This window comes from Anser brachyrhynchus (genome assembly GCF_964034855.1).
Source record: "Anser brachyrhynchus genome assembly, chromosome: 12".
In the NCBI taxonomy this organism is placed as follows: Eukaryota; Metazoa; Chordata; class Aves; order Anseriformes; family Anatidae; genus Anser; species Anser brachyrhynchus.
Window position 1 is genome coordinate 13077052 of NC_137707.1, and position 20571 is coordinate 13097622.

At 51.2% G+C, this 20571-nt stretch overlaps 1 protein-coding gene across 1 annotated transcript in view; it reads left to right on the forward strand.

Moving 5' to 3' along the window:
• HYDIN (HYDIN axonemal central pair apparatus protein) overlaps positions 1–20571 on the forward strand; it is a 129105-nt gene that overhangs the window by 54001 nt on the left and 54533 nt on the right. Inside the window, exons 16-24 of the mRNA XM_080552306.1 lie at positions 1363–1463; positions 2307–2442; positions 2875–3039; positions 5751–5903; positions 13578–13816; positions 15633–15888; positions 17630–17773; positions 19408–19551; positions 20102–20415. Coding sequence (XP_080408432.1) covers positions 1363–1463; positions 2307–2442; positions 2875–3039; positions 5751–5903; positions 13578–13816; positions 15633–15888; positions 17630–17773; positions 19408–19551; positions 20102–20415 — 1652 coding nt within the window. The remainder of the gene's footprint in view (positions 1–1362; positions 1464–2306; positions 2443–2874; positions 3040–5750; positions 5904–13577; positions 13817–15632; positions 15889–17629; positions 17774–19407; positions 19552–20101; positions 20416–20571) is intronic.

Sequence of the window (20571 nt, forward strand, 5' to 3'; positions counted from 1 at the left end):
GAGGGCTTCAGCACCGCTGGCGTCTGGGTTGCTGGGGTGTTTTTGAAGGGGCACCAGCTTACCTCCAAAATCCCAGGTTCACACACCATGTGGTCAAGAGCAGAAGCCATCCGTGTATGTCTTTGTGAGCAATTTCTCTGATTTAAAGTGGGCAGAGGAAGAGCGAGGTGGCTGTTGGAGAGGTGTCATTGCATAAAAGAGCTTTGTTTTCCTCTTAGCTTTGTTTCCCCGCTCCTGTCAAGCAGAAGGAGCTGCATTGACTGCTCTGGTCTCTAATGGGGAGAGAAAAAATTGTGGCAGCCCTGAACTGTCCAGCATCTGCTGGGCCACACTTTCCCCTTGGAAGGCTGAACTCCTACTGTTAAGGCCAACAGATTTCCTCTGGATTTATGCTATTGTAGCTGAGATTTAAAGTTAATGGAATAATTTTTGTACAGTGGTGAGTAGAGGAGGAAGAGCTTTAGTCGACTTGTGTTTTAATTTAGTTTGTGGGTGCCCTGATAACTGCAAGGTGTATTTAACAGCTCAGACATCATCAGAAGATGTGTTATTCCTGGACACAGTGCTCCAGCATAAAATGAGAGCAAAATCCTCCCTTTCCTTATTGTGGAACGGAGGACCCCGAAGGGCTCAGGCAGGCCAGCACACTGGTGGCTTTGGTGTCACTTTGCTCCATGCCATGGTGTCCCAGGCTGCAGACAGCAGTCCCCATGGTGCTGGGGCATGGAGACCTGCAGGAGGGATGGGTGCTGCAGCTGCTGGACCACGAGGCTGGGATGGCCCGGCAGATACTGCCTCCAGCAAGACCCCTGTGCAACAGAGAGTGAGGTCTGTTCTTTAAGGTATTATACACCGAACAGACCAAAGCAGTGGGATCTTTCTTACTGGCTGGTGGGGGAAGCTGTAGGAGAAGCCAGGCAGGTAGGACCGTTGTCTCTGTTGCATGTGCCACGGAGGAGGCAGCAGTAGGGGAGATGGGGAGCATCCATGCTCCAGTGGCGAGGCTCATCCTTGCATCACACCCAGAGCCTGTATGGGATTAATTTTCCACTGCGCTTTTTATTCCAGGTGGTGTTTCTTGACCTGTGGGTTGTTAAAAACTGGATCACTTTTGTTAAAGAGAATTCCTTGGAAGGGAGCTTTATTGTTCCTCCATTCCCTTGCCCCTTTGGTCCCCATTAATCTGCAGCGAAATGCTTCCTGGAGCAGGAACATCTACAGCTCCTCGGTGGAGTTTTAGACAGCCTAGGCTGGTAGAGCATTCTTCAGCGATGTTCTCTCCCACCCACTGACCCCAGCTTTTCTCACACACGGGCGATGGCTCTGGGGAGTCACTGAGCGTTTGCTGTTCTCTTCTGCCAGGTCACGCTGTGCTCCAACACCGTGAGACAGTACGAGCTGGCCCTCGTGGTGGACGTGGATGGCGTCGGCAAGGAGGTGTTGGCACTCCTCCTCACAGCCAGGTACCTTGCCTTCCTGCCAGCTCGTCCTCTCTCCTGGGGCTTCCACCATCTCTGCGCTGCCTTGCACACCGCCTGCTCGCTCTGGCCCTGCTCAGGAAGCACAGTTTAATGAGCACATTCTGCCCAGCTGGACACAGAGTTAAATCAGCTATGAGAACAGCAGGGCTTTGAGAGTGTCACAGGTCAAAAAGAACGTGTGTTCAATGAACAGGCAGGGCCTGAGTGCTTTCCTAGAGGGAATGGTAATTACAGTCACGATTCGCCTGGTTTCTGGTGCTTGGGGTACAATAAGTTTCCAAAGAGCCACCTTGCTTCTGCCTGCGAGGGAAGGGTGGCCTTGTGCTGGGTGGTGACCCAAAGGCTCTGTTCTTCCCATTTGGCACTCAGCGAGCTGCCTGCCGAGCTGGTGCTCAGTTCAGCTGATGAAGGCACAGGCAGAGGGGAAAGGGGCTCCTGGTGCAGCTGGTGAGAGGAGAATGGGGGCAAGATGGGGAAGGAAGGGAAAAGTCGTCCTTGGTGCGAAGCATGAGTGCAGTTTTCTTCACTTTCCTCTGGCTCTGCTGACCATTAATTAATGTTTGAAGCCCAAAGTTGATCTTGTTGCAGCCAGACTCAATCCCACTGTGCTGCAGTAGGTGTCAGCTGAATTACGAGAGGGGTGTGGTTAACTCTGTCCATCTAATTACCTGAAAGTGCCTGACAGACAGAATGATGTTATCTTCGTAAGCCTTTTAGGACGACATCTGCAGCAACAGCCAGCTGAATGCTGCAGTATTGGAGCAGCAGTTTTAACCACAGGTCCTGGTACAAATTCCACCTTCTCTTGGTCATCTCTTTGCCCAGGTGCGTTGTTCCTCCTCTGCGAGTGCTCAACCCCGTGGTGAAGTTCGGGCGGTGCTTTCTGAAGCACCCCTACCAGCAGGTCCTCACCCTTGTGAACGACGGCGATGTTCCCGGCTGCTACGGGCTCCTCCCGCAGGTCCGGCCTCACGTCCTCCTCCTCGTGACCTTATCCAGGGGGTTGCTCAGAGTAGGAACCTATCTGGGGATAATGGACAGCAAGATGTATCCAGATCCTTTTTTTTTTTTTTCCTAAGCAACTCGTGTGCTAGGGTTTAGGAAGCAATTCCGGTCTTTGGGGTGCTTTTGCGCAGGAGGATTTAGGGAGTCACAAAGCCCTGCTTGCAAGGGATGCAGCAGCTGGGTGCCTTCAGCAGGAGCTGTTTCCCCACACCTGGTGCTGGACCCCTCGGGATGCTAAGCACATACACATCCCCCATCTGGTTTTGTGCCTTTTAGTTTTCTCCTAGGGGGTTGTCAGCTCCTTGACATTTACCACAATGACAATTTACGTGGTTTCAGCTTCTCTCCAAGGTCGTTCTGAAGTTGTGTTCATCTATGTCCGCCGCAGGAGCACAAGGAGGGCGCTGCTGTGTGGTACTCCAGCCCCGCGCCCTGTGGGATCATCCAGCCCCGCAGCTCGGTGCAGGTCCCGGTGGTGCTGGCAGCCCAGGTGACGGGGGAGCAGTGCACGGACGCTGAGGTGGCAGTGTTTGGGAGAGAAGGAGCCCCGCTGGTGAGTCCCAGCATCCCTTCTGTCCACGTGGCTCGTCCTGCTGGGGTGCCATGTGTGTGCGGGATTCCTAATTCTGGGGATTCTTCCTGGGCAAACAAGAGCTGGAGTGATGATGATTGGGGTGGCAGGAATCCAGATGTCCATGCTCAGGATGTCTCTTGGCGCTTAGATCGGTACGGCAGCCTGGGAAGCCAGGCTGGGTAGGGGAGAACGTGGGCAGGGGCCGGATCCTGCCGTATGCTGAGAGTTGTTTGCTTTTTCTGGAAGCAAAAGAGGTGCCAGGAACTCCACATCGCACCCACCCATGACTGGTAACTGGCCCAGTCCCACAGCAGGGCAGTCCCTGGTCAGTCCGTGGTCTCTCTCTGCTGTCAGAGGAATGCCAACTGCTGCCTCACCGGGAGGTTCGCCGCGGAGCAGCCCTGGCCCTGCTACAGCAAAGGGCATTCAAGAAACCAGGCTGGAGTGCAGTTCTGAGCAAAGCTGGGCTTAAGCTTCTCAGAAAAATATGTTTGAGAAGTACCCATCATACTTCTTTGTCAAAGCCCCAGCCAGAGAGACACAAGTGTCTGCACAGCTTGCATCTGCAGCACAGAGACCTTTTTCTACCAAGCTTGGAAATGGATGAGGCAAAGCATTCCTGGGCTAACACCTTCAAAAATACATTGTCCGTAGTCATGCATACACAGCAACAGCAACAATGACAGCAAAACGTAGGCAAGAAAATCTTATGTAGTGTCCTGGCTTCATCTAGAACAAATTTAGTTAATTAAACTTTAATTGAAAGTGATTTTAACTTTTCAGTAGCTCTGCTAAAATGTCTTGTCATCCCTCTGAGCATGAAGTAGGATGTCAGAGAATTGCTGGGAACCTTAAGCTTTCTGTAACAGAAAGGGAGGTTGACATTTTGAAAGCAGTCCGAGGGATTTGGGCTTTCATTAAAATGAATGGAAGCGATGCTGCTAAATCCCCCGTACGCCGCTGAGCATCTCAGCCCAGGGCTTCGTGGGGCTGAACGCAAACCAGGCAGCGGGAGGGCCGGGCAGGTGAATTTTGCAACAAAGCTGAAGTTTGGCAAAACAGTTGCTGATAAATATAAGGCTCAGTTCCCTTTAAAGGTGAGGGTTTCTCCTCGCCGGAATAACCCAGTGGTTTAGCTGTTTGTTTTTTAACTACCTGCATTAGTGGCATTTTCTTATCATATCATTCAAATCTGACCCAAGTGGAGTTGCCGCTGTGCGTTCCAATAAAACCAAACAGGAGCTTGCGTCTGCCTTGGGACCAGTACCAGAAGGCAAACCTAACTTCTATCAAGGTTTTAGGGGAAACCTCCTGCAGATCCTTCACTGACACCATGCAGTGTCTCTGTAGAGCTTTTGCCTGGTGTTTTGTTTGGGATTGCGCATCTGCCTGACACCTGGGACCTTGCCTCCAACACTGCTGAAAGGGGATTTTCTTGCCTCTTCCAATAAATCTGTAGATGAAGCTTTTTTTTTTTTTTTTACCCTTTATTGGTGAGGATGTATGATAGTACACACTAATGAAGACAAGCAGGTTTCCAGGTGGCCTGGGCACCCTCCAGCTGTTGTTCTGCTCGTCTCCAAAGGGTTGTGCCCTGCCTTTGCTGCTCCCGCACTGCGGTCAGCTGGAGGCACGGCTCTTCCCTGTGCCTCCTGCTTCCCGGGAGCTGTGGGCAGCATCGCCCAGAGCACAGCGCTCTGCTCTCCGGAGGGGTGAAAGCCCCATCATATCCTACGAGTTCAGCTCCTTATTTCTGGGGAATCAGCCTCAGCGCTTGATTTTGGCTCGTACTTATATGCAGCAGCGTCTTGTCAAGAGAAGAGCGCTTGCGGATGCTGCTCCTTCTGGCAGAGTTGGAGGAGTGATTCTGGCAGCTGCCAATGCTATTTCCTGCTGTCAGACATCAGTACGGGTCATACATAATGGAAAAAGGGTTTTGTGGTCAAATCCAACTCTGTGCCCTCCAGTGGATCGTACAGCATCTTGTCAGGGTTGGAGCGGGGCGCATTCAGGTCTCGTTGGGGTGTTTGGGCCTGGTGAACGCCAGCAGGGCTGGATAAATTCTCATGGTTTTAATGATGCAAGGAGGGGATTTAGTAAAGGGGTCTGCATTTCTCCCCTGATGGTCTGCACTGCTTCTGCAACAAAACTTTGGGGTCACAGACTGGTAAAGGAGAAAAACACTGAATGATGTAATTAATAGTTGACTGTTATAGTGTTGGTTGCCTTCGAGTTGTGTTTTTGTGTATTCCTAACTTTGAAGAGCCTGCTTTGCTTCTGATGTGTGCTGGTTTTCACAGGCGTAGCTCTGACTTTCATGGAGCTCCTGTCCAAGCCACAGCAGGAGTCAGCAAGGGTGGTTTGGGTCAAAATTGAGCAATAAAAGGGATGTGAATGAGTGCAGGGCAGCAGAAGGAAAGCCAGCAGTGAGCAGGAGGTGTGGGTGCAAGCATGAAAAAAGCAAGCAAGGGAAGCTGGGTTTCTGCACCCCCAATGAAGGGTGCTTGTGTCTTTCAGGTGGGATCACCCCATATCCCACACTTGCTACAGGTCTTTTGTATCGGTGTTACAACGCTAAAAGCTTCAATCAGCCATAATTATCCCTCAGTCTAGGTGTATCCGGAGCGCTGTCTAATCTTTTTAACCTTTCCCTGTTTTTTGGGGTCTTTTCTACATGCCTCCTGGAGCAGAAAATCCATTTAGTGAGCACCGGAGAAGGCCCAGTAGTCTACGTGCATCCGAGTAAGATAAATTTTGGCAATATCCAAGTTCTGCAAGATGCTACCCGAATTCTCAACCTCTCCAATCAGGCGGTCATCCCTGCATCGTTCTGGGCAGAGATGGTAAGTGCTTTGTGAGGCTGTTTTCCAGCAAAATGCAACTGGTCCGTAGCAGCTTGGGACTTGGTGTTATACACGTTTCCATGTCATCATCTCAAAGAGAAAGGAAAATATTCCGTGATCATGCAGCAAGAGGGCTTCTGGCTCTGTGTGGTTTTAGCTGGGGACTTCCTGGGAAAGTGGAGGATTTGCATAGATATGAGCAGACGTGAGCCCGGATCATTTCCACAAATTCTGTTTATTATGTGAAAAAGCATGGGCTAAGCCTCCTGGGATGTGTGAGGGGCTTAATTTCCCTCTTGGGGCTTTTCCAGCTGCCTCACTCCAGTTTCTGTGCCCAGGTGGATGAATGTGGGGAATGAATGATGAAGTGGGGAATTCCCAGGGCATTTTGTCTGGATCCACAATGAAAATTTGTTTTCCATTGCAAACAGCCAAACACCCTTGGATGGGTGGTGCTTATTTATAAATGATAGGGTTTTTTTTTGCTCTTTTTTTTTTTTTTACATGATGTAATGTTATTGCTTGTACCTGTGGCTGCTGTCCCAGTGCAATGCCTGCCTTCCCTCCCTGGGCAAGCCAGTGGGGCTTGCAGGGAATTTCTGCCTCCCAGTGCCCTTATTTATGGCACCGGATGGTAAATCCCCTCAATCTGCAAGCATTGTGGCTAACTGATAAATAGAACAATAATGCAGGTCAGGCTGGTGGTTGGCCCTGATGATCTTGAAGGTCTTTTCCAATCTCAGTGACTCTGATAAATGAAGGTGGTGCAGGGGTGGTCTCCCCTTGTGGTGAAGACGGGGGCTCTGGTGCAGTGGGGCCCCCAGGGACCTGCTCCATCCCTTTAGAGCAGGCGTGCGAGGTGTACTCGAGCCTCTCTTGCCCTCAGCAGCTGCCTTGGTGCTGTTTTGCTGCCTCCATTGGAGTTTTGCCCTTTGGTGCTGCTCCTAATGGGAAGAAGAGAGGACTGAATGGTTGGGGAGCTAAAATTGGAGATGCGCTGAGGTGCCGGGGTGCTCTGCGTGTGTTTGTCTGAGAGCAGAGTGGGCTGCGGCTGTCCCCTGGCTGGCGGGTGACTGGAGCATCCATCATTCCCTAGAAGTCTTGTGTTTCCCGAGATGCCAAAGCTGCTGCGTGGATTTCCTGCTCAGAGACTGCAGCAGGACAGAGCTGTCATTTCCCTGCCTCCCATCCGATGGCTAATCTTGAAGCCGCGGCTCGTAGATCACAGTCCCCACTTGAAAGAAAGAGCTATCGATTGAAATTTTCACAGCAGCAATGTTACAGCACACAAACAGGCACCTCAACAAACTGAATGAGATTAAATTAAGCGGCAGCAACAGAGAAGGCATCAGGCAAGTGTCTTGTTGCAGATAGTCTGACTGTGATGTACGGGATTTCTGGGTGTACCCCTGGTGCATGGGGTACCTTCCCTGCACCTATCTCCACTTCCCTCTGCTGGATGCTGGGGGCAGCCCTGAGCATCTCTGGCACTGGTGCGTGTCTGTCCTGAAACCACCGCTGATGTCCTGGCGGAACGAGGCGGCCTTCACGAGCCCTGTCCCTGCTTTGGGGTCAGCCTTCAGACAGCTTGCTCCGGGAGGTCAGGGCTCCTGCTGCCAGGTGCTGAGAGCTTTGCAACCTCCCTGTGCAGAGACGCTGGGTTCCTGCATGAGCAGAGATGTTGGCACCGTCCCTGCGCTTTGGGACATTGCAGACATGGCCTGGCCTGCTGAAGAGACCCCTCTGGGGGAGGATTTGCCTTTAGCTTCGGTAAACGACAGGACAAGAAGGAGCTTTTTGAGCTTAGCTGGGGGCTGGTGTGACCTGCAGAAAGAGGTGGCTGCTTTTCTTTGCTGCTGCTGTCATCTTTTCTCATTTCCTTAAGCATGGTGTGATTTTTGCTCTATCGACAAGCACAAAGCAGTCGTATCGATCGATGGGAGTGCACACTCTCCCCGCAGAAAGGCAGGGATGTGGCAGGAAAAAGCATTCATCTTAGATCACTTCCTACTTGTTCTTCATCTGTCGCTCTGCCTTCCTGAGGGACTATTGTTCCATCGTCAGCGAAGGCACCTCCTGGCATCACAGAAGGTGGCTGCACGTCACGTCTGGGTGATCAGAAAGGAAAAGACAGGCTTGGTGTGAAATCTTTGTTAATCAGCGGCTGCTTTCTTCTCCCACTAGGACCACCGTGCTGGTTTTGAGATGTGCTACCAGAGGGTGGGGAATGGGGGTCTCCTGGTGCCTTGTAATTAGGGAGGAGGGAGAAAACCCTTCTTGGGATTTCCCCCGGTACTGGTGGTACTCTGCTTCCTGGTTTGGACCCCAGTTTGGGGTCCTTACCCTTAGTTCACAGCCTTGCACTGGGGATGCTGGAGGTTGCTGTGCCTCAGGGTGCCCCAGGCCCTGTCCCTGCCACCACTGTTAATGCCACTCCAGCCACACTCAGGCCTCGTCGTGCTTTGGGGCTGTCTGATAAGCAGGTCAGGAGCATCCTCTGAAGGAGACGCTGGTGAGCAGGTCCCCTCCCGTGCTCCTGGAGACAAGCCGCCATGGGATTCAGCTGCAGCTGATGCCATAGCTACAGCAAAGGTGCTCTGTTCTGTCTCCTCCCTGGTGTTCACTGGGGCAAAATCGCTGCTTTGAAACATGTGAAGGTCCTGGTCAAACTCGGTGTAAGCAAGGAGAACGCGCAGTTCCCATTCACACACTTGCTTCTCTCCTCATTAGTGCAGGATTTGTTTCATTTACGAATTTCTCGCCTAGTATCTCAAGCTTTTGCTGCAATTCCCTGTAATAAAGAAACAGCCATATGGAGAGACAGCACAACGCGGAGATAAAAGTACAAACAGCACTGATAAACGGCTGCTGCTTCGGTGCTTCTGTCGCTGCTTCTGGCTGGCAGGGACTTTGTAGTGCGGGCTGCAGGGCGGGAGGTCTTCGGGGAGCGTCAGCATCGCCCACAGCTCCCTCCAACTGCTCCCGCTGCAGTCGGAGCAGACTTGAGTTGGCAAGAGGGTTGCTTTTAAATGTACTGTAAATTGGATTTTTTTTGTTTGTTTTTCCCCAAGCATCTGCATAATTATCTGTCCCGTCAGTGTTTGCTCACAGCAAGGCACACGCAGACAGAGCCATGCCCTTCAGATGTGAGCAGGCAGAGATGGCTGCGATGCTATTTGGAAATGAGTGTTTAAATAACTTCCTAGGGCATGGGCAGCACTGGCTGAGTGGCCTCTTCCAAGGTGAGCAGAGGTTTTAAAGACGAGATGCGTAGGTTTAACTCTTTCCAGAGCTGTCCCACCAGAGCCTCGTGCTCTGAAAGCTCACCTTTAGACACAAACCTTTGGTCTGGATTTTAAAGGCAGCATTTTGCTAGTACAGTGCTACCAGCTCCTACCTGGGCTGGGATCTGGTCTTGCTGAAGCAGAAGGAACGAATTCCTTGCAGCAGACCATGCTGGAAACACAGCATCGGTCACGGACGTGGGTTATGGCCAGGATCTTCCAGCCTCATGCTGGCCATTGGTGGCACCAAAGCCTTCTGCGTCCTTCCCAGGCATGGGTTGTGCAGGATTAGGCTCCGGGCATGCAGCTTCTAGAAAGCAGAGCAGAGGTTTGGAGGAGACTTTAGGAAAGGTACCTAAAACCTGGTCCCAGGGAGGAGTTCTTATTGCATCAGTCTCTGACATGAATTCATGCCCTTTCAAAATTGCTGTATTTCAGTAAACAAATAAATTGTTATTCTGCTCATCTAGGGAAACTGAACTCGCAGTATTCTGCTGCACTCGTTGGCCAACCAAATTAAAGAGTAGAAGAAGTCTTCAGGGCAATTTTGCTCCTAGAAGCAAGAGTGACTCAGCCGTGTGCTTTTCCCAAAGGAAGGCAGAAAGGGCTTGGTTATTAAATGTTCCGCTTGGCAGCAACCAGCCGAGCTGTGTCTGTGTCCTGGCTGGCGAACCCCATTGCTCGGAGCGCTGCTGGGGAGAGCTACGGGCAGGGGACACAGATGGTGACGAGCTTCGTTAGCTCGCTCAGCAGTCTGCGATGAGCTGGACCGAGCACGACAAATTAGGCTCCATTGTCAGTGGCAGCAAGTTCCACGCATCAGTTTGGAATTATTATTGTTATTTTTCCCGGCACTAGAGGCTCTGCCTTTTTGTGGCCAGAGTGTGGGCTCTGCTGCAAGCCCAGCTCACCTCTTGGTGCGAAGCCAAGCACGGCCAAGGCAGACACAAGGGACCAGGACCTGGGTGACCTAACAGGGACACAGCCTGTGCTTCTCATCTCTTCTGGGAATTCTTCTCCCATTGCTTTCTCCCAGTCCCCTCCTTCCAGCAAGCAAAGCACGCTGCCGCAGCACAGCCGTACGGAGCTGTGGCACTGGAAGTGCTCTCTGATCTGAGGCGGCATGGTGGTTTCTTCCACCTTCTTTTTTCCTTGGTGTTCTTGAGAAGATCCTTTTGAGCCAGCAGTAGCTGTTGTGCAGCATCGTTTCTGGCTACCTTACCTATTACCTACTCAACCCTGAGTTCCCAGAGATGCTGTTTTGGTGTTTCTCTTTATATGTCTGTAGCCGGAAGACAAAATTGATGTTTTCTTGACTGTTCCCCTGCCTGGCTGAGATCCCAGATAAAACACCAGCCGTGTCCCTGCTCAGTTGGCTGGCCCTAAAATAAAATAGATTAAAAAAAAAGCTTGGTGAATGGGATGCTCCTGCAGGACTGTCCTGGAGCTGCCTATCTGCTCATGGCACTCGTGGTTCTTTAGCAGGAACTTTTATCTCCCAGACTCAGATTCTCAATTCTGCCTCTGGGATAAGGTCCTAAGGTGTCCCTGGGACTCCTAAACCACCTGGGGCAAAGCTCTGTGTGCAGCTGATGTGGGATGGGGTTTTTCCCCTTCACGTGCGGCCTCTGCGAGGGGTGGTGGGTCAGCCTGGCAGGCTGGGAACACTACAACCAATTTTGGCAGCTCTTACTCGCGATGGAAATCTGTCCTGCAAGAAGGCAATGATCCCAGCGTTCAACTTCTTGATTAAACGATTGATCCCAACCCTTGCCTAGCACTCAGGGACTCTGCTGTCTGATAATGCAAGCTCCTACAGGGACAAAAATAGCCACCACCTTTGTCTATTCAGTGCCTTACAGCAATTGCATCATTTTCCAGAGCACTCAGGGATAAGCAAGAACCAGGAATGCTATCAGAAGTCAGGTCTTAGTCTCCAGAGTGGCATTTGTTTTTTATAGTTGGACTACGTGGCACCAATCGCACCAAGCTGTAAGAGATTTCTGGTCTCGGGGACAGCCCCGACCAGCGTGGGCAGGGGCTGCCCCAAAAACCTGCATGAGGCTGGCCCACCCGAGCCTTTTGGTCCTGGCAGGCTCCTGGCCAGCGATGCTCTGTGCTGCCTCTCGGACCCACGCCAAGCGTAACCGAGGGAATGGAGACACCACGAATCCTCCTGCGGAGTCAGCTGCTGGGCTGCCAGGGCACGGTGGGTCTGCGCCGGGTCACCCTGGGAAATTCCGAGTCTGGCTCCCTCCAGACGGCCTATCATTATTCCTCAGTGATAGTTTCTTGGGCCCAATTTACTGCCCGGCTGGTTGCCAAGCTTTGATGAATTAGCTTTGTCAGATAGCAGACTTGCAGATTCACCTCTGGAGCAGAGCTATCAGGTCTCCTTTTCAAGCGAGCTACCCTATGTCAGCATGAATCAGAGGAAAAGCTGTACATTAATGTCAAGGAAAAGCTAACACCCACTGGCGTGCTCCGAACATGTTCTCTGGCTGATTGCAGTGCGGTGGATCCCTCCAAGGCTAGTGACCTAGGACAAAAGGAGAGGGTTGGGAGGATCCAACCCGTGCGAGGTCCATCTTCTCTTGTCCACTGGCCTGGGCTGTGTGTTACCACTGGCTGGGACAAGGAGCCTCTGAGATGCAAATGAATTCAAGGCTGAGTTTTTGGTGGGGTTTCAGGAGGCCCGGTAACCATAGTGTCTCTGGGCAAGCAGGCTGAGCTCTGTGGACGGGTTTTACTATGTTTGTCATCTTCCAAGCTAGCTAACCACCCTGCAGCAGACTGGTTTTCCAGCACTGCTTCTCTGCATCCAAGGCCAAGGAAACCTCAGTGGGTATATAAGAGTTATTCCCCAATGGAGCAGCAGGTCCCAGACCTCATAGAATAAATTGTGGATAATAATGAAAGGGAAAGAGCAGGAGTACAAATAAATAAATAGTGTTGGGTAGCTGCTTGCCCTGCCCTCCATGGAGAAGCAGGGCCTCAGTGACTGTGCTGATGACCTTCCTCTGTGCCATTCTCATCTCTTTTTTTTTCCTTTTTTTTTTTTTTAAGACTTTCTCTTGCAGCTCCAGATAACAAATTAAATGGAGCTGAGTTCATTAAATTTGCCAGTGCCTGGAATAACTCACTGCCTTCGGCACGCTCCACCCTGGGCCCTCCGGGGCAGACCCGACCTGCTCTCCATGCAGGGTGCATCGTAGCTGGGGCACCCGCAGACCCTGCTGGGACCCTGGGTGCCCAGCAAGTTATTGCTTCCATGGCCTCCAACTAGTCTTACCCTCATCATTAGCAAAGGTCTTCTGGGGCTATTTAAAATGTTTTCTGTGACTTTGAAGCACTGCTTGGTTTTCTGATGTTATTCTCTTGCTAGAGCTCAGTGCCACCAGCCTGATGAAACTCAGACTAATTTCACTTGGATTGTCAAGCCTACAAGCACATCCTTGCTTTTCAAAAAATTTTAAAATACAAAAATAAAAATACAAAAAAATACAAAAATACAAAAATATAAAAATAAAAAACCTCTTCTCTTACACAATGCTGCAATGTTTTGGGTGAGCAGTTAGTGCCAGTCATCCCAAACATGGCACCAAACTGCAGGATGTGTACCATTAACACCACGACGTCCGCTTCGAAGCAGCACGTGCACGTCCGAGAACATTTGATGGTTTTAGTTGGGCTGAGGTCCAGCACCCCTACTGCCCCATCAGCAGAGGAAGGTCCATGAGAAGCCAGAGGAGGTGAATGCTTGGGAAGCCCTGGCTATGCCCACAAGGCACATGTTTGCAAATTGCTTTCCACTTATTTCTTATTTGTCTTACTACAGATGGTTACAGCTGAGTTTTTGTCACCAGGGCACCTTGCTGCAGCTGACAGTCAGTGGGATATGGGTGCTTCAGTCCTTCAGGTGCTGTTGAGAGACATTGCCTAGCTCTTAGGAAAGAAGGCTTTGGTGTCAGGGCTTTGCTCAGCAGGTTTTATGGAGTTATTCTTTGGGCTCCCAGCTGTCAGGGGATTGGGGCAATTCTAGCTTCCCCTGTCCTCGGGTCTCTGTGGAAACTCAGCCACCAGTGCCATGAAGCTGGGAGAAATAAAGTGGCTTCCCTGGGTGTGCTCTCCAAAAGAGACTGGAGGGGGAAGAAAATGAAAATCCCTTGGGTTGGGCAAAATTGGGTCAGTGAAGTGAGTCTGCTACCGGACAGGTAAAGTACAGGTTGCATAAGCTCCTGCATACTTGCTGTTTCCAGACCCTATAGTTCAGATTTAGTGAAATTGAGCCTCAGTGCTTTTTACCCTTGTGTTTTTTGGTCCTCCCTCTGCCTGCACTCCACAAGGCTCCACGGCTTCTACCATAATTTGGCACTTGTTTCTCTCGCAGGCTGGCGAGGGCTCGCGCTGGAGGATCGAACCCAGCCGAGGCGTGATCCCTGCTGGGACCGAGGTGTCCGTGACCGTCATCGCCAGCCTGGACGACACCGAGAAATTCAAGGACGAGGTGAAGCTCTGCATAGAGAACAGCAACACCTACGTGATCCCTGTCCAGGCGGTGGGCACTGGCACCACCATCGTCACCGACAAACCTTTCGCTCCGGCGCTTACCCTGGGGCCACACTTCAGGTAGGGACTGGGCAGGGCCGGGCCTTCAGGCTGAGCCTCCCGCCCTGCTTGGGGCCCGGCCGCCATTTTGTTGCCATAGGAGGTGCAGGAATCCCTATGGAAACACTTTACGGCCATTTGAAGGGCATTAAGCACTCACTATCAAAAGCCACTGCCGTGAAACCAGTTGCTATATTGTCAGTGAATTGCCCTGAGTTATAACGCATTTATTTCTTCATTTAAGATGTGGAGCAAACCAGCAGGTCCCAGAAGCCTCTGGCTGAAAAATGCCCCATTACCAGTATAAACATGTTTCACTTTGCAATAGTGTTGCTTGCTTTTCCGCTCACTGTGGAGCATCGTTTCACAGCAGCGGAAAACCTGGCGGTAGCTTGTTAGCAGCTCCTTGACGAAATTAATGACGCTGTTTTATTTCCCCTCAGCCCAGGAGCGCTGGAGGAGCAACAGAATTTGTCGTTGCCCTCAATCATCCCCTCAACTCCGTTGTCTCCTCCTGCTTCCCCTCTGGGCTTCTCGTTATTAGATGCACTCATTCCTTGTTTCTCCTGCCTGTTTTTTTTGTTTGTTTGTTTTTGTTGTTGTTGCCTTTTTTGTTGTTTTATTGTTGTTTGTTTTTGTTTGTGATGGTGGTTTTTTTTGCTGTCTCCTCTGTCAAAGCAGCAGCAGCCCAAGGCACAGGCTGGAGGCTGAGTAGAGGCATGTCCCCTGGGCATGGCGGACCCTTTCCTGACTGGCAAGAGAGCAAACATCCTGTGTCTGGGCAAGATAAATCAGGAGCACTAATGAGGAGGGCTTAGCTCAAAGGAAGGGATCCGTGTCTGACAACAGGGGAGGAAGGCAGGTCTTCCCTAGGTGCTCCTCACCTGCCTTGTGGTGGGCACCTCTTGGGCTGTGGGGCCCAGCAGCTTGCTGAGCTGGGCTTCCCCAGAGCCACCCGGGACTGCTCCAAGTTCTCCTCTCTTGCTGTCCACCAGATAAAATGGCTCATGCAGAGTTCTTGTGCATCAAACATTTCCTAGCAGTCTGTACCAAAGGCAAGTTTGTGCTACACCATCACTTCTGCGTTTGTGTTTAGCTGCTTAGTGCAGACGTGTGTTTTGTAAGCTGCACATTCTGTACCTCTCAAAGATGGTTAGCGTTCCAGGAACCGTTCATTTCCTGGCCACGCTGAGATTTATAGAGGGTAGAATAATTACTCCAGCCTAGCCTGCAGTTAGTGTTTTCTCACGTGAAGGAATCAATTTCCATAGAACATTCATTTTGTCTTATATCTAGCTCTAGTTAGTCATCCCCTGATGTCGCTCAGCTACCTCAGCAGCCAGAGCTGGTCTTGCTGCTGTGTTCGTACTGGGGAAACTTCCATTGATCCTGCGTCCCCGCCGCGCGTTTATCTTCCTGAAGCACAGCACCAGCCACGCTGTTCAGGCGCAGGATGGTGATGTGCTGTGGGCAGCGAGGGTTGGCTGCTCCCTAAGCACGGAAGCACGTGGGGAAATTATTCCAAGCGTCAAGCACAAAAGGTTGGTGATGCTCTGAGCGCAGGGCAGACGGCCAGCTTGCCCCCAGCATCCCCCCAGTGGCCAAGATGTTCCTTGTGAAGCTGTTCCTTGCAAACAGAGCAGCTGCTGGATGCTGATAAACTTGGGGGCAAGCAAGATTTGGCTTCTGCTGTAGCTCTGAGCAAGGTCGGCCTTTTCAGAGGTGGCTTTACTGCTGAAGGTGCAGTTAAGGAAATGGCACCAGGGTGCTGGTGCTGGGTGACTGCTGGGAAATCTCAGGGGTTTTTTTACACTTTCCACCCTTTCTTCTCTTCCAGCCTGGGTCCCTGCTGTTACCACTTCAAGATAACGAACAAGGGAAGGCGAACCCATCAGCTCTACTGGACGACAGAAGGCTTTGCCCCGTTTCGCCAGCGTGATCATCTTCCTGTTGTTGGTAACTCCAAGGGCAAAAACTCCTCCCAGAGACCCCAGCCCGCATCTCCCGTGTTCAAGCTTCGACCGCTGAGGATGGAGCTGATGCCAGGCAGGACCATGGAGATGACGCTGGAAGGCTCCTCCAGCACTCCAAAGGTGAGGTCGAGCCCTTTCCACCAGGTCACAACCACAGGGTCGTCTTCAGACACTTGCCTGAGAAAATGAGCAATTGCTTTCAAGAACTGTTTTAACATCACAAGTTACCATGGCAGCACCAGTTAATTTCCTTGCTGGCCACCATCAGTTGCTAAGGCTTTTCTTGTTTCTATAGCTACCATAAACCCATCTTGCTGATAGCAAAATATGGGCTGAAGAAAGTGCTGCTTCGGTGGGCAGATGACAGGTTATAAGGTGTCACAAGCTGGGACAGAAAGGAAGGGTAGAGAAAGGAGTTAGGCTATGAGAAATTAGGAATGCAGGCAGAAAGTAAATTAAAAAAATAAAAAAGGTAATATGTCTGGGGAAAGCATCTAAAACACCTGTGGAGGGAGGGAGTGTCTGGGAGCAGCATCATTTTTCCTTTCTACATGTATACAGGCAGAGGGCTTATCTAGCACTGAGTCCTGGAGGAGAAAAATGAACACAGTACATCAGCTCTAATGATCGTACAGGGACGTTCTACACGTGGGAAACTGTTCCCAGAGATCATTAGAATTGACAGCTTGGGCTTTTGTCAATATTTCCATACCAGCTAGTCCCAGTGTCCCCAGGGCAGCCAGGTCGAGCAGTGAGGCTATGCACCCTTGGGTCACAGCTCAGAGGGGGATGTTTCAGTGGGATCACTGCAAGTCCCCCCCAGTACCAGCAGTGAAAGGTATTTCAGAGGGTTGCCTCAGTGGCAGGGGGAGGAAGACTGATGGGACTCTCCAGGTATGTCCCTATGAAGTTTGAAGCTCAAGGGTTTTGCTGGGGAGATGGGAAAGGTAACAGAAAAGAAATAGAAAGATCGGGGCATTGGAGAGGATGTCTTGCTTGGAAAGCTGGAAGGGGATCTGTGAGCTTAGCTGGGGCTACATGGGGCTGACACCAAGCCCCTGGGAGGGGGCTGTCGCCTTCCTTGTGCCTGGAGAGCTTGGTGCTCTTCAGGTGGGCCAGGAGCCCAGCTCCCTGTGTTAGGCAGCTCCTCTGGAGGCTGCAGGCTCCAAGGAGGAGTTGGGCCAGGGGGTTGAAAAGGGGGGACAAGGGGGAAATTTGAGGAAGTGATACCATGAGAAACCAGGAGAAGTCAGAAAGTAAGAGCATTTGGTTTGGGCAGGGGGCTTCCACCTGAGGCATGAGACATCTCATTCCTGGGGTCATTTCTTTTAAAATCAGATGTGGGAGACAGTGCATTCCTAGGAACATGATCCCCTTTTCACCTGAAGGCAGGACAGCTGTTGGGGTTTTTTCCGTGCATCCTTTCCACTAAGCTTCAGAGGGAATGTTTGGTGGCATTGGGCCCTCTTATCCCCTGTTTCCCTTAATACAGTTATTTTTGTAATGACATCCCACAGCTTGTTGTAAGGGTTACGCTTAGCAATGAGGTACATCAAAGTGACGATCATTTGGGGTGTTAATTACCATGACTGCAGACAGCACATGGCCTGCAAGTGCATTTTGTGGATGTTGGGGTGTGGCATTATGGACACTTGAGTGCTGAATAAAGAGGACGCAGCATAAAGAGCAAGGGGAGCTATTGAGGAGACCAGCGACTGCATCTGTATGGCAGTAACATGGCCAAGGTCCCATGGCAAGGTGTGTCCCCAGGCTATGAAATCCTTCATGCCCATGGCTGGGTGGCTGACAAACGCAGTGCCCTGCTCGTGCCCACCGGGTGATGTGTGACTCTCGTGTGCAGGTGGTGACGGAGCGGCTGCTGTGCCACGCCATCATAGGGAGCAAGGCAGGGAAGGCACAGATAATGCAGGTGGATGTCACATGCGAGTTCGTGGCTCCTGTCCTGCAGATCTCCTCCAGGGAAATCACTTTCCGCGTGGAGAAGGTAAGTCTCTGGATTGCGTCCTGGCGTTTTTTGGTGCGGCTGATGGCTGAAAGCCACTTGTGAAGTCGAAGCATGCGCACACCCAGAAGAAGGTAAACACCTCCTCCAAGCCCACAGGGCTCTTACTATTGATTTGAGTAGGACCAAGCTTTTGCTGTTAACACCGAGATCATTACTTCAGTTCCCCTAGGGTCAGGACAGGCTCGCTAGGGCAGAGGGTGAGACGATGGGACCATGACAGCAGCACAGGCGGTGTGTGGGTTGTGGAGGGCAGAGCCCTACAGCGGTGTGATGCTCTGCCCCTCCTCAACCCTCGTGGGGCATTTTTGTAGAGTTGTGGAGGGTGATTTTAGAAACAGGATCTTCATTTCGTCACCCGTGTACAACTGGGATTTTGGCTTCTCCACAGAGGCTCTCTCATGGCTGCTTTTAGAGGGATACCAATGTCTGTATTCAGTGTAAAGCGAGGGTTTTGAAGGTCCTCCAAGGCACACTGAGCATTGATCCTGAAGGGAAGCTGAGAAAACTGAGACTCCTGTCAACAGCTCAGGCTGATGAGGAAAAACTCATGGTCTCGTCTCTCTTCTGCCTTCTTAGCTGTTGGTAGGGATGCTAGCTCTTTGCATTTCCCCATCCTCACCTTGTTCAAAGGACCTGCAGACATCCTTCAGCTGCAGTGATGAGAACGCAAGGCAGCTGCCCTTTGGTCTCTGGATGTTGCCTCCTGCATCATCTTTCCCTCTCCCCCAAGGTGTCTGAAAAAGAAAATACTTCATTATTTAGCTTCTGTGTTTTCAGTTCTCCCTGGCGTCCAGAGTAGAGCAGCTCGGATTTAACGGGAAGCTTTCTGGTCCTTCCTGCTGCCTGCCTGCACTGTGCTTGTTGCCGTGCACTCCCATTTATCGCGTGCTATGACACTGCAGATGTTTGATATTAATGCATGTAGAACTTGTTTCCCAAACACCGCCTAGTTTGTCTAAACCATACAGGAAGCCCAGGGAAATGCATGAACAGGAAGAAATGGGGTAGGCTGGAGCTCTGCTTTAAGGCTACAGGCAGCTTGTCATTAACAGGGGCAGCAGAAGGCATGCTGCAACCCAACTGCCGTGCAACCTGTATGTGCAAGCAGATGTTTAAACTTAACCTTAGGGTGCTGCAGTCTCTCCACTCCAGGTTAAATCCTGCTTGCTGTTCTCTGATGAACCTCACTCTTTTTTATGAGGCTACTTGAGCCAAGAAGGTTGTAAGAAATTATTGTATGTGGGTAGAAATGCATCTTGTGCCGTTCAGCCCAAGGGAGGATGCAAAACTGGAGAGGAACAACCTGAATTAGGTTTCTGTTTTGACCTTGTTGATGCACCTGCCTCCCCAGGGTCCTGTTCCCTCCTCTGTACGTGAGGCAATGATGTCTCCCAGTCCCCCAGGGGATCCCGTGGCTTCTAAACATGAAAAGCATTTGAGGTACTTTGAGAAAAGCCTTCTAGAAGGGTTTTCTCAAAGTGAAAAGTGGCAAACTTTTCTTAAGAACAGCAAGTAGAGGTGTATGCATTTTGGGGGTTGAAAAACATGAAATGCAACAGAAAGGGAAGGAGGCCCATGGCCTTCAGGTTTTTCCCATTTGTTGTCTCCTGTAGCAACCCAAGGATGTCCTAACTCTTCAGTACGAGCCTCTTCATTTAAAAAACATCTCCTCCCTGCCGCTCAGCTTCGTCTTGCTCTTGGATCAGCCCTTCCTGATCTGTGATGCAGAGCAGCAGCCCCTCTCGGCGGGTGTTCAGGTGAGGAGCTGGGAGCCTGGTGCCAGCGGTCCTCTGGTAGAGAAGCTCACTCCTTAGAGCCAGCAGTGGTCTGGCCTGAACTAGAGTAGATGTGAAATGAGCTGCTGAAGGAAATGAGTTTTCAGAGCATGAAACATTTGTTCTTGTAAGTAAATTCATGTTTTCCCTCTCTGCTGCAAGCCTGAGGCTGCAGTGCCAGTGCGTGTGGGCTGAGTGTGAGGGTAAAGGAGTTCTTCAAGAGTCAGGGCTGGAGGGCTGGCAAAGTGCTGGTGTGGTTGTGTTTCTAGCATACAGCCTTTGCAGGTCCAGAATTCAGTAGGCGGATGCTTATTACCCTCATATTGACACAGAGAGCAGAAACGTAAGCCTGAGATGGTCTCAGACGAGTGTTTGTGGTGCTTGTGGTCAGACACATGCTGTGAAGAAAAAGGGAGCTCATGCTGGCATCACACGTAGGGCATCATGCCTTTGCCTGTTTCATGCCATCAGACCTTGGAACTTTATGGAACTTCATCATGCTGCTGATTAATATCTCTTCATCTCCTTGCAGCCAATGAAGCTGGGGATAGGGGAGGAACTTCACCTCTCCATCAGATTTGACCCTGCTTACAAAGAGGACTTGAATATCCGCGTAGCAGAGAAGGCTCTGAAAATACAGTTTCTCGAGCACCCCCACGAGGAGCAGATTACTGTTCGGGGAGAGGTCTACTTCCCAAACCTCCATATCCAGACCACGGCCCTGGACTTTGGCTGCATCTTGAATGACACCGAAGACGTGCGTTACGTCGAGATGACCAACTGCAGCCCGCTTCTTGTGCGGTACCACTGGGCCTTCCTGACAGGCAGCCGCATGAGCCAGATGAGGTATGTGCCGCTTTGCCCTCTCCTCGAAGCTCTTCTCCTTCCTGGGGGCCTGTCCATGGTCTGCAAAGCCCAAGGCTGTTTGCCTGGGATCTGACAAATTGCTTTCAATTCTCCCATCTGGAAATAACACCTGCCAGCTGTGGTCAGGGTGGATGC